The following is a 14,717-nucleotide window of genomic DNA, read 5'->3' as shown; positions in this document are numbered from 1 at the left end:
AGACAGTGGCCACTGAGTTACACAGCAAGAGAGACACTGGGCACGGACATACACAGGAATATAGACAGTGCGCACTGAGTTACACAGGAACAGAGACAGTGGGCACTGAGTTACACAGGAATATAGACAGTGGGCACTCAGTTACACAGGAAGAGACAGTGGGCACTGAGTTACGCAGGAATATAGACAGTGGGCACTGAGTTACACAGGAAGAGCGACAGTGGGCACTGAGTTAGACAGGAAGAGAGACAGTGGGCACTGAGTTACACAGGAATATAGACAGTGGGCACTGAGTTACGCAGGAAGGGAGACAGTGGGCACTGAGTTACGCAGGAAGAGCAACAGTGGGCACTGAGTTACGCAGGAAGAGAGACAATTGGCACTGAGTTACACAGGAAGAGTGACAGTGGGCACGGAGTTACACAGGAATATGGACAATGGGCACTGAGTTACACATGAATGTAGGCAGCAGGCACGGAGTTACACAGGAATAGAGACAGTGGGCACTGAGTTACACAGGAAGAGCGACAGTGGTCATTGAGTTACACAGGAATATAGAATATAGACAGTGGGCACTGAGTTACACAGGAATATAGAATATAAACAGTGGGCACTGAGTTACACAGGAATATGGACAGTGGGCAATGAGTTACGCAGGAAGGGAGACAGTGGGCACTGAGTTACACAGGAAGAGCGACAGTAGGCATTGAGTTACACAGGAAAATAGGCAGTGGGCACTGTGTTACACAGGAATATAGGCAGTGGGCACTGAGTTACACAGGAATATAGATAGTGGGCACTGAGTGACACATGAAGAGAGACAGTGGGCACTGAGTGACACAGGAAGAGAGACAGTGGGCGCTGAGTTACACAGGAAGAGCGACAGTGAGCACTGAGTTACACAGGAAGAACGACAGTGGGCACCGAGTTACACAGGAATATAGACAGTGGGCACTGAGTTACACAGGAATATAGACGGTGGGCGCTGAGTTACACAGGAATACAGACAGTGGGCACTGAGTTACACAGGAATATAGACAGTGGGCACTGAGTTACACAGGAAGAGAGACAGTGAGCACTGAGTTACACAGGAATATAGACAGTGGGCACTGAGTTACACTGGAAGAGCGACAGTGGGCGCTGAGTTACACAGGAATATGGACAGTGGGCACTGAGTTACACAGGAATATAGACAGTGGGCACTATGTTACACAGGAAGAGAGACAGTGGGCACTGAGTGACACAGGAAGAGCGACAGTGGGCACTGAGTTACACAGGAATATAGACAGTGGGCAGAGCTACACAGGAAGAGCGACAGTGGGCACTGAGTAACACAGGAATAGAGGCAGTGGGCACTGCGTTACAGAGGAAGAGAGACAGTGGGCACTGAGTTACACAGCAAGAACGACAGTGGGCACTGAGTTACACAGGAATATAGACAGTGGGCACTGAGTAACGCAGGAATAGAGACAGTGGGCACCGAGTTACACAGGAAGAGTGAGACTGGGCACTGAGTTACACAGGAATATAGACAGTGGGCACTGAGTAACGCAGGAATAGAGACAGTGGGCACCGAGTTACACAGGAAGAGTGAGAGTGGGCACTGAATTACACAGGAAGAGAGGCAGTGGGCACCGAGTTACACAGGAATATAGACAGTGGGCACTGAGTTACACAGGAATATAGACGGTGGGCACTGAGTTACACAGGAATATAGACAGTGGGCACGGAGTTAGACAGGAATATAGACAGTGGGCACCGAGTTACACAGGAAGAGAGACCGTGGGCACTGAGTTACACAGGAAGAGCGACAGTGGGCACTGAGTTACACAGGAATATCGACAGTGGGCACTGAGTTACACAGGAAGAGCGACAGTGGGCACAGAGTTGCACAGGAATATAGACAGTGGGCACTGAGTTTCACGGGAAGAGCGACAGTGGGCACTGAGTTACACAGGAAGAGCGACAGTCGGCACTGAGTTACACAGCAAGAGCGACAGTGGGCACTGAGTTACACAGAAAGAGAGACAGTGGGCACTGAGTTACACAGGAAGAGCGACAGTGGGCACTGAGTTACACTGGAAGAGCGACAGTGGGCGCTGAGTTACACAGGAATATAGGCAGTGGGCACTGAGTTACACTGGATTATGGACAGTGGGCACTGAGCTACACAGGAATATAGACAGTGGGCACTGCGTTACACAGGAAGAGCGACAGTGGGCACTGAGTTACGCAGGAAGAGTGACAATCGGCACTGAGTTACACAGGAATATAGACAGTGGGCACTGAGTTAGACAGGAATATAGACAGTGGGCACTGAGTTACACAGGAAGAGCGACAGTGGGCACTGAGTTACACAGGAATATAGAAAGTGGGCAGAGCTACACAGGAAGAGCGACAGTGGGCACTGAGTAACACAGGAATAGAGGCAGTGGGCACTGCGTTACAGAGGAAGAGAGACAGTGGGCACTGAGTTACACAGCAAGAACGACAGTGGGCACGGAGTTACACAGGAATATAGACAGTGGGCACTGAGTAACGCAGGAATAGAGACAGTGGGCACTGAGTTACACAGGAAGTGTGAGAGTGGGCACTGAGTTACGCAGGAATATCGACAGTGCGCACTGAGTTACACAGGGAGAGTGACAGTGGGCACCGAGTTACACAGGAATATAGACAGTGGGCACTGAGTTACACAGGAATATAGACAGTGGGCACTGAGTTACACAGGAATATAGACAGTGGGCACTGAGTTACACAGGAATATAGACGGTGGGCACTGAGTTACACAGGAATACAGCCAGTGGGCACTGAGTTGGACAGGAATATAGACAGTGGGCACTGAGTTACACAGGAAGAGAGACCGTGGGCACTGAGTTACACAGGAAGAGCGACAGTGGGCACTGAGTTACACAGGAATATCGACGATGGGCAGTGAGTTACACAGGAATCTCGACAGTGGGCACTGAGTTACACAGGAAGAGCGACAGTGGGCACTGAGTTACACAGGAAGAGCGACAGTGGGCACGGAGTTACACAGGAAGAGCGACAGTGGGCACTGAGTTTCACGGGAAGAGCGACAGTGGGCACTGAGTTACACAGGAAGAGAGACAGTGCGCACTGAGTTACACAGCAAGAACGACAGTGGGCACTGAGTTACACAGGAATATAGACAGTGGGCACTGAGTAACGCAGGAATAGAGACAGTGGGCACCGAGTTACACAGGAAGAGTGAGAGTGGGCACTGAGTTACGCAGGAAGAGAGACAGTGGGCATTGAGTTACGCAGGAATATAGACAGTGGGCACCGAGTTACACAGGAATATAGACAGTGGGCACTGAGTTACACAGGAATATAGACAGTGGGCACTGAGTTACACAGGAATATAGACTGGGCACTGAGTTACACAGGAAGAGACACAGTGGGCACTGAGTTACACAGGAAGAGCGACAGTGGGCACTGAGTTACACAGGAATATAGACCGTGGGCACTGAGTTACGCAGGAAGAGAGACAGTGGGCACGGAGTTACAGAGGAAGAGCGACAGTGGGCACTGAGTTACACAGGATGAGAGACAGTGGGCACTGAGTTACACAGGAATATAGACAGTGGGCACTGAGTTACGCAGGAAGAGACACAGTGGGCACTGAGTTACGCAGGAATATAGACAGTGGCCACTGAGTTACACAGGAAGAGCGAGAGTGGGCACGGAGTTACACAGGAAGAGCGACAGTGGGCACGGAGTTACACAGGAATAGAGACAGTGGGCACTGAGTTACGCAGGAAGAGACACAATTGGCACTGAGTTAAACAGGAAGAGCGACAGTGGGCACTGAGTTACACAGGAAGAGCGACAGTGGGCACTGAGTTACACAGGAATATAGACAGTGGGCACCGAGTTACACAGGAATTTAGACAGTGGGCACGGAGTTACACAGGAAGAGCGACAGTGGGCACTGAGTTACACAGGAAGAGAGACCGTGGGCACTGAGTTACACAAGAAGAGCGACAGTGGGCACTGAGTTATGCAGGAAGAGAGACAATTGGCACTGAGTTACACAGGAAGAGTGACAGTGGGCACTAAGTTACACAGGAATATTGAGTTACACAGGAATTTCGACAGTGGGCACTGAGTTACACAGGAAGAGCCACAGTGGGCACTGAGTTACACAGGAATATAGACAGTGGGCACTGAGTTACACAGGAAGAGCGACAGTGGGCACTGAGTTGCACAGGAATATGGAAAGTGGGCACTGAGTTACACAGGAATATCGACAGTGGGCACTGAGTTACACAGGAAGAGCGACAGTGGGAACTGAGTTACACAGCAATATAGACAGTGGGCACTGAGTTACACAGCAATATAGACAGTGGGCAATGAGTTCCGTCGTACTGAAGACAGTGGGCACTGAGTGACACAGGAAGAGACAGTGGGCACTGAGTTACACAGGAAGAGCGACAATGGGCACTGAGTTACACAGGAAGAGCAACAGTGGGCATTGAGTTACACAGGAAGAGAGACAGTGGGCACTGAGTTGCACAGGAATATAGGCAGTGGGCACTGAGATACACAGGAAGAGAGACAGTGGGCGCTGAGTTACACAGGAAGAGCGACAGTGGGCACGGAGTTACACAGGAATATAGACAGTGGGCACTGAGTTGCACAGGAATATAGATAGTAGGCACTGAGTTGTACAGCAATATAGACAGTGGGCACTGAGTTACACAGGAAGAGCGACAGTGGGCACTGAGTTACACAGGAATATAGACCGTGGGCACTGAGTTACGCAGGAAGAGAGACAGTGGGCACTGAGTTACGCAGGAAGAGCGACAGTGGGCACTGAGTTACAGAGGAAGAGCGACAGTGGGCACTGAGTTACACAGGATGAGAGACAGTGGGCACTGAGTTACACAGGAATATAGACAGTGGGCACTGAGTTACGCAGGAAGAGACACAGTGGGCACTGAGTTACGCAGGAATAGAGACAGTGGCCACTGAGTTACACAGGAAGAGCGACACTGGGCACGGACATACACAGGAATATAGACAGTGCGCACTGAGTTACACAGGAAGAGAGACAGTGGGCACTGAGTTACACAGGAATATAGACAGTGGGCACTCAGTTACACAGGAAGAGAGACAGTGGGCACTGTGTTAGACAGGAAGAGAGACAGTGGGCACTGAGTTACGCAGGAAGAGAGACAGTGGGCACTGAGTTACGCAGGAAGAGCAACAGTGGGCACTGAGTTACGCAGGAAGAGAGGCAATTGGCACTGAGTTACACAGGAAGAGTGACAGTGGGCACGGAGTTACACAGGAATATGGACAATGGGCACTGAGTTACACAGGAAGAGTGACAGTGGGCACGGAGTTACACAGGAATAGAGACAGTGGGCACTGAGTTACACAGGAAGAGCGACAGTGGGCACTGAGTTACACAGGAATATAGAAAGTGGGCAGAGCTACACAGGAAGAGCGACAGTGGGCACTGAGTAACACAGGAATAGAGGCAGTGGGCACTGCGTTACAGAGGAAGAGAGACAGTGGGCACTGAGTTACACAGCAAGAACGACAGTGGGCACTGAGTTACACAGGAATATAGACAGTGGGCACTGAATAACGCAGGAATAGAGACAGTGGGCACTGAGTTACACAGGAAGTGTGAGAGTGGGCACTGAGTTACGCAGGAAGAGAGACAGTGGGCATTGAGTTACGCAGGAATATCGACAGTGGGCACTGAGTTACACAGGGAGAGTGACAGTGGGCACCGAGTTACACAGGAATATAGACAGTGGGCACTGAGTTACACAGGGAGAGTGACAGTGGGCACCGAGTTACACAGGAATATAGACAGTGGGCACTGAGTTACACAGGAATATAGACTGGGCACTGAGTTACACAGGAATATAGACGGTGGGCACTGAGTTACGCAGGAAGAGCGACAGTAGGCATTGAGTTCCACAGGAAAATAGGCAGTGGGCACTGAGTTACACAGGAATATAGGCAGTGGGCACTGAGTTACACAGGAATATAAATAGTGGGCACTGAGTGACACAGGAAGAGAGACAGTGGGCACTGAGTGACACAGGAAGAGAGACAGTGGGCGCTGAGTTACACAGGAAGAGCGACAGTGAGCACTGAGTTACACAGGAAGAACGACAGTGGGCACCGAGTTACACAGGAATATACACAGTGGGCACTGAGTTACACAGGAATATAGACGGTGGGCGCTGAGTTACACAGGAATACAGACAGTGGGCACTGAGTTACACAGGAATATAGACAGTGGGCACTGAGTTACACAGGAAGAGAGACAGTGGGCACTGAGTTACACAGGAATATAGACAGTGGGCACTGAGTTACACTGGAAGAGCGACAGTGGGCGCTGAGTTACACAGGAATATAGGCAGTGGGCACTGAGTTACACAGGAATATGGACAGTGGGCACTGAGTTACACAGGAATATAGACAGTGGGCACTATGTTACACAGGAAGAGAGACAGTGGGCACTGAGTTACACAGGAAGAGCGACAGTGGGCACTGAGTTACACAGGAATATAGGCAGTGGGCACTGAGTTACACAGGAATATGGACAGTGGGCACTGAGTAACACAGGAATAGAGGCTGTGGGCACTGCGTTACAGAGGAAGAGAGACAGTGGGCACTGAGTTACACAGCAAGAACGACAGTGGGCACTGAGTTACACAGGAATATAGACAGTGGGCACTGAGTAACGCAGGAATAGAGACAGTGGGCACCGAGTTACACAGGAAGAGTGAGAGTGGGCACTGAGTTACGCAGGAAGAGAGACAGTGGGCATCGAGTTACGCAGGAATATAGACAGTGCGCACTGAGTTACACAGGAATATAGACAGTGGGCACTGAGTTACACAGCAATAGCGACAGTGGGCACTGAGTTACACAGGAAGAGACACAGTGGGCACTGAGTTACACAGGAAGAGCGACAGTGGGCACTGAGTTACACAGGAATATAGACCGTGGGCACTGAGTTACGCAGGAAGAGAGACAGTGGGCACTGAGTTACGCAGGAAGAGCGACAGTGGGCACAGAGTTACAGAGGAAGAGCGACAGTGGGCACTGAGTTACACAGGATGAGAGACAGTGGGCACTGAGTTACACAGGAATATAGACAGTGGGCACTGAGTTACGCAGGAAGAGACACAGTGGGCACTGAGTTACGCAGGAATATAGACAGTGGCCACTGAGTTACACAGGAAGAGCGACACTGGGCACGGACATACACAGGAATATAGACAGTGCGCACTGAGTTACACAGGAAGAGAGACAGTGGGCACTGAGTTACGCAGGAATATAGACAGTGGGCACTGAGTTACACAGGAAGAGCGACAGTGGGCACTGAGTTAGACAGGAAGAGAGACAGTGGGCACTGAGTTACACAGGAATATAGACAGTGGGCACTGAGTTACGCAGGAAGAGAGACAATTGGCACTGAGTTACACAGGAAGAGTGACAGTGGGCACGGAGTTACACAGGAATATGGACAATGGGCACTGAGTTACACATGAATGTAGGCAGCAGGCACGGAGTTACACAGGAATAGAGACAGTGGTCATTGAGTTACACAGGAATATAGACAGTGGGCGCTAAGTTACACAGGAAGAGCGACAGTGGGCACTGAGTTACACAGGAATATAGAATATAGACAGTGGGCACTGAGTTACACAGGAATATGGACAGTGGGCAATGAGTTACGCAGGAAGGGAGACAGTGGGCACTGAGTAACACAGGAATATAGATAGTGGGCATTGAGTTACACAGGAAAATAGGCAGTGGGCACTGAGTTACACAGGAATATAGGCAGTGGGCATTGAGTTACACAGGAATATAGATAGTGGGCACTGAGTGACACAGGAAGAGAGACAGTGGGCACTGAGTTACACAGGAATATAGACAGTGGGCAGAGCTACACAGGAAGAGCGACAGTGGGCACTGAGTAACACAGGAATAGAGGCAGTGGGCACTGCGTTACAAAGGAAGAGAGACAGTGGGCACTGAGTTACACAGCAAGAACGACAGTGGGCACTGAGTTACACAGGAATATAGACAGTGGGCACTGAGTAACGCAGGAATAGAGACAGTGGGCACCGAGTTACACAGGAAGAGTGAGAGTGGGCACTGAGTTACACAGGAATATAGATAGTGGGCACTGAGTGACGCAGGAATAGAGACAGTGGGCACTGAGTTACACAGGAAGAGAGACAGTGGGCATTGAGTTACGCAGGAATATAGACAGTGCGCACTGAGTTACACAGGAAGAGAGACAGTGGGCACTGAATTACACAGGAAGAGAGGCAGTGGGCACCGAGTTACACAGGAATATAGACAGTGGGCACTGAGTTACACAGGAATATAGACAGTGGGCACTGAGTTACACAGGAATATAGACTGGGCACGGAGTTACACAGGAATATAGACGGTGGGCACCGAGTTACACAGGAATACAGACAGCGGGCACTGAGTTACACAGGAATATAGACAGTGGGCACTGAGTTACACAGGGATATAAACAGTGGGCACTGAGTTACACAGGAATATAGACGGTGGGCACTGAGTTACACAGGAATACAGCCAGTGGGCACGGAGTTAGACAGGAATATAGACAGTGGGCACCGAGTTACACAGGAAGAGAGACCGTGGGCACTGAGTTACACAGGAAGAGCGACAGTGGGCACTGAGTTACACAGGAATATCGACGATGGGCACTGAGTTACACAGGAATATAGACAGTGGGCACTGAGTTACACAGGAAGAGCGACAGTGGGCACTGAGTTACACAGGAAGAGCGACAGTGGGCACGGAGTTACACAGGAATACAGACAGTGGGCACTGAGTTTCACGGGAAGAGCGACAGTGGGCACTGAGTTACACAGGAAGAGCGACAGTGGGCACCGAGTTACACAGGATTATGGACAGTGGGCACTGAGCTACACAGGAATATAGACAGTGGGCACTGCGTTACACAGGAAGAGAGACAGTGGGCACTGAGTTACGCAGGAAGAGAGACAATTGGCACTGAGTTACACAGGAATATAGACAGTGGGCACTGAGTTACACAGGAATATAGACAGTGGGCACTGAGTTACACTGGAAGAGCGACAGTGGGCGCTGAGTTACACAGGAATATAGGCAGTGGGCACTGAGTTACACAGGAATATGGACAGTGGGCACTATGTTACACAGGAAGAAAGACAGTGGGCACTGAGTTACACAGGAAGAGCGACAGTGGGCACTGAGTTACACAGGAATATAGAAAGTGGGCAGAGCTACACAGGAAGAGCGACAGTGGGCACTGAGTAACACAGGAATAGAGGCAGTGGGCACTGCGTTACAGAGGAAGAGAGACAGTGGGCACTGAGTTACACAGCAAGAACGACAGTGGGCACTGAGTTACACAGGAATATAGACAGTGGGCACTGAATAACGCAGGAATAGAGACAGTGGGCACTGAGTTACACAGGAAGTGTGAGAGTGGGCACTGAGTTACGCAGGAAGAGAGACAGTGGGCATTGAGTTACGCAGGAATATCGACAGTGCGCACTGAGTTACACAGGGAGAGTGACAGTGGGCACCGAGTTACACAGGAATATAGACAGTGGGCACTGAGTTACACAGGAATATAGACAGTGGGCACTGAGTTACACAGGAATATAGACTGGGCACTGAGTTACACAGGAATATAGACGGTGGGCACTGAGTTACACAGGAATACAGACAGCGGGCACTGAGTTACACAGGAATATAGACAGTGGGCACTGAGTTACACAGGAATATAGACGGTGGGCACTGAGTTACACAGGAATACAGCCAGTGGGCACTGAGTTGGACAGGAATATAGACAGTGGGCACTGAGTTACACAGGAAGAGAGACCGTGGGCACTGAGTTACACAGGAAGAGCGACAGTGGGCACTGAGTTACACAGGAATATCGACGATGGGCACTGAGTTACACAGGAATATAGACAGTGGGCACTGAGTTACACAGGAAGAGCGACAGTGGGCACTGAGTTACACAGGAAGAGCGACAGTGGGCACGGAGTTACACAGGAATATAGACAGTGGGCACTGAGTTTCACGGGAAGAGCGACAGTGGGCACTGAGTTACACAGGAAGAGAGACAGTGGGCACTGAGTTACACAGCAAGAACGACAGTGGGCACTGAGTTACACAACAATATCGACAGTGGGCACTGAGTAACGCAGGAATAGAGACAGTGGGCACCGAGTTACACAGGAAGAGTGAGAGTGGGCACTGAGTTACGCAGGAAGAGAGACAGTGGGCATTGAGTTACGCAGGAATATAGACAGTGCGCACTGAGTTACACAGGAATTTAGACAGTGGGCACTGAGTTACACAGGAATATAGACTGGGCACTGAGTTACACAGGAATATAGACGGTGGGCACCGAGTTACACAGGAATACAGACAGCGGGCACTGAGTTACACAGGAATATGGACAGTGGGCACTGGGTTACACAGGGATATAAACAGTGGGCACTGAGTTACACAGGAATATAGACGGTGGGCACTGAGTTACACAGGAATACAGCCAGTGGGCACGGAGTTAGACAGGAATATAGACAGTGGGCACCGAGTTACACAGGAAGAGAGACCGTGGGCACTGAGTTACACAGGAAGAGCGACAGTGGGCACTGAGTTACACAGGAATATCGACGATGGGCACTGAGTTACACAGGAATATAGACAGTGGGCACTGAGTTACACAGGAAGAGCGACAGTGGGCACTGAGTTACACAGGAAGAGCGACAGTGGGCACGGAGTTACACAGGAATATAGACAGTGGGCACTGAGTTTCACGGGAAGAGCGACAGTGGGCACTGAGTTACACAGGAAGAGAGAGTGGGCACCGAGTTACACAGGATTATGGACAGTGGGCACTGAGCTACACAGGAATATAGACAGTGGGCACTGCGTTACACAGGAAGAGAGACAGTGGGCACTGAGTTACACAGGAAGAGGGACAGTGGGCACTGAGTTACACAGGAAGAGCGACAGTGGGCACTGAGTTACGCAGGAAGAGAGACAATTGGCACTGAGTTACACAGGAATATAGACAGTGGGCACTGAGTTACACAGGAATATGGACAGTGGGCACTGAGTTACACAGGAATATAGACAGTGGGCACTATGTTACACAGGAAGAGAGACAGTGGGCACTGAGTTACACAGGAAGAGCGACAGTGGGCACTGAGTTACACAGGAATATAGAAAGTGGGCAGAGCTACACAGGAAGAGCGACAGTGGGCACTGAGTAACACAGGAATAGAGGCAGTGGGCACTGCGTTACAGAGGAAGAGAGACAGTGGGCACTGAGTTACACAGCAAGAACGACAGTGGGCACTGAGTTACACAGGAATATAGACAGTGGGCACTGAGTTACACTGGAAGAGCGACAGTGGGCGCTGAGTTACACAGGAATATAGGCAGTGGGCACTGAGTTACACAGGAATATGGACAGTGGGCACTGAGTTACACAGGAATATAGACAGTGGGCACTATGTTACACAGGAAGAGAGACAGTGGGCACTGAGTTACACAGGAAGAGCGACAGTGGGCACTGAGTTACACAGGAATATAGAAAGTGGGCAGAGCTACACAGGAAGAGCGACAGTGGGCACTGAGTAACACAGGAATAGAGGCAGTGGGCACTGCGTTACAGAGGAAGAGAGACAGTGGGCACTGAGTTACACAGCAAGAACGACAGTGGGCACTGAGTTACACAGGAATATAGACAGTGGGCACTGAGTAACGCAGGAATAGAGACAGTGGGCACTGAGTTACACAGGAAGTGTGAGAGTGGGCACTGAGTTACGCAGGAAGAGAGACAGTGGGCATTGAGTTACGCAGGAATATCGACAGTGCGCACTGAGTTACACAGGGAGAGTGACAGTGGGCACCGAGTTACACAGGAATATAGACGGTGGGCACTGAGTTACACAGGAATACAGCCAGTGGGCACTGAGTTGGACAGGAATATAGACAGTGGGCACTGAGTTACACAGGAAGAGAGACCGTGGGCACTGAGTTACACAGGAAGAGCGACAGTGGGCACTGAGTTACACAGGAATATCGACGATGGGCACTGAGTTACACAGGAATATAGACAGTGGGCACTGAGTTACACAGGAAGAGCGACAGTGGGCACTGAGTTACACAGGAAGAGCGACAGTGGGCACGGAGTTACACAGGAATATAGACAGTGGGCACTGAGTTTCACGGGAAGAGCGACAGTGGGCACTGAGTTACACAGGAAGAGCGACAGTGGGCACTGAGTTACACAGGAAGAGCGACAGTGGGCACCGAGTTACACAGGAATATGGACAGTGGGCACGGAGTTACACAGGAAGGGAGAGAGTGGGCACTGTGTTACACAGGAATATAGACAGTGGGCACTGAGCTACACAGGAATATAGACAGTGGGCACTGCGTTACACAGGAAGAGAGACAGTGGGCACTGAGTTACACAGGAAGAGCGACAGTCGGCACTGAGTTACACAGCAAGAGCGACAGTGGGCACTGAGTTACACAGAAAGAGGGACAGTGGGCACTGAGTTACGCAGGAAGAGCGACTGGGCACTGAGTTACACAGGAATATAGACAGTGGGCACTGAGTTACACAGGAATATAGACAGTGGGCACTGAGTTACACAGGAATATAGACAGTGGGCACTGAGTTACACAGGAATATTGACGGTGGGCACAGAGTTACAGGAATATAGGCCGTGGGTACTGAGTTACACAGGAATATAGACGGTGGGCACCGAGTTACAGGAATATAGACCGTGGGCACCGAGTTACACAGGAAGAGAGATCGTGGGCACTGAGTTACACATGAATATAGACGGTTGGCATTGAGTTACACAGGAAGAGAGACAGTGGGCACTGAGTTACAAAGGAATATAGACAGTGGGCATGGAGTTACACAAAGAAATACAGACAGCAAGCGCTGAGTTGCAGATTGGTCTTCAGATAGTGGGCTGCATGACTGCATACGGGAGCATAGGTTTTAGACAAAGCATTAAATTAATTAATGGGGAGGTCATCGGAAACTGCAAGAGCAAACCTAAATTGTCAGCAGAGCCATGGATTGAATTACTACTGTAATCACTCCCAGCAAACTGTCCTCTGCACACACTACACCCTGCATGCCACAGTCAGCTACCAATAACTAACCCCTGCTGTTATACGGTTTATTTTCATCCAAGGAGTGTGTATTAAGGATATTCCTGCAGATTGCATTTTGCCCGAGAGCAGCCATTACTCACCGATCCCTTATCTCTGTTGTTGAGAAACAATTTCAGGATCTGAACCTGCAGCTCTTCCACAACTGCAAAATAAAATCATTACAGGTCATCAGTGGATACTCTGTGCTACCTGGACCCATCAGGGTGTGTCAGAGCACACTTCATACCAGCTGCTCAATCATACAGTCACAACATTTCTCATCATTAACAATTACACACATTAAACTTCCAACAATAACAAGACATCAATTCTGCCGCTCAGTCTAACATCGAGTAATACGGACGCGAAGCTCCCACGATCAATTCAGAGTTAACATTTCAGCCAGGGCAACAGGTGAGGCATAGAAACATAGTATGCAGTGGACTATAATAGACTACTATGGTGCTGGCCCAAGTGTCATTGTGAACTTAACTGTTGCTGAGGTAGGGTTCCACAGGAACCGACTCTTGCTGCGGTACAGATCCATGGAATCCTACCTCAGCAAGAATTCGTGCCCGTGGAACCCTACGTCAGCAAGAATCAGTGCCTGTGGAACCCAACCTCAGCAAGAGTCAGTGCCCATGGAACCCAACCTCAGCAAGAATCCGTGCCCTTGGAACCCAACCTCAGCAAGAATCCGTGCCCATGGAAACCAACCTCAGCAAGAATCCGTGCCCATGGAACCCAACCTCAGCAAGAATCCGTGCCCATGGAAACCAACCTCAGCGAGAATCAGTGCCCGTGGAACCCAACCTCAGCGAGAATCAGTGCCCGTGGAACCCTACATCAGCGAGAATCAGTGCCCGTGGAACCCTACCTCAGCAAGAATCAGTGCCCATGGAACCCTACCTCAGCAAGAATCAGTGCCCATGGAACCCGACCTCAGCGAGAATCAGTGAGAGGGGAAAAGGAGAAAATGTAGCAATAAAATCATTGTTTAAGGACAACAGATGGCAATGCTAACCATGTAGCATGAAGACCTAGAGTGCAAGTCCTCTATCCTCTATGAAGAATGGTAATTTTAGCCCTAGCAAAATTGAAGTCAATGGGAATCACAGGGAAAGCTCTCCACTGGCTGGAGTCATACCTAGCTCAAAGGAAGGTGGTTGTTGGAGGCCAATCATCTTAGCCCCAGGCCATCGCTGCAGGAGTTCCTCAGGGCAGTGACCTAGGCCCAAGCTTCTTCAGCTGCTTCATCAATGACCTTCCCTCCATCATAAGGTTAGAAGTGGGGATGTTCGTTGATGATTGCACAGTGTTCAGTTCCATTCGCAACTTCTCAGATAATGAAGCAGCCGTGCCCACACAAAGCAAGAGGTGGACAATATTCAGGCTTGGGCTGATAAGTGGCAAGTAACATTCGCGCCATACAAGTGCCAAGCAGTGACCATGTCCAACAAGAGAGTCTAGCCAGTTCCCCTTGTCACTCAATG

At 50.2% G+C, this 14,717-nt stretch overlaps 1 protein-coding gene across 2 annotated transcripts in view; it reads right to left on the bottom strand.

Annotated features, from left to right (window-relative positions):
- rnf123 (ring finger protein 123) overlaps positions 1-14,717 on the bottom strand; it is a 693,175-nt gene that overhangs the window by 615,934 nt on the left and 62,524 nt on the right. For both annotated transcript variants that reach the window (XM_086001224.1, XM_086001225.1), the window contains exon 17: positions 13,326-13,387. In XM_086001224.1, the coding sequence (XP_085857350.1) occupies positions 13,326-13,387 (62 nt within the window). The remainder of the gene's footprint in view (positions 1-13,325; positions 13,388-14,717) is intronic.

The sequence above is a fragment of the Somniosus microcephalus genome, chromosome 11, assembly GCF_052327205.1.
Source record: "Somniosus microcephalus isolate GS21.2 chromosome 11, FLI_Smic_1.0, whole genome shotgun sequence".
In the NCBI taxonomy this organism is placed as follows: Eukaryota; Metazoa; Chordata; class Chondrichthyes; order Squaliformes; family Somniosidae; genus Somniosus; species Somniosus microcephalus.
This window is presented reverse-complemented; position numbering and strand designations above follow the sequence as displayed.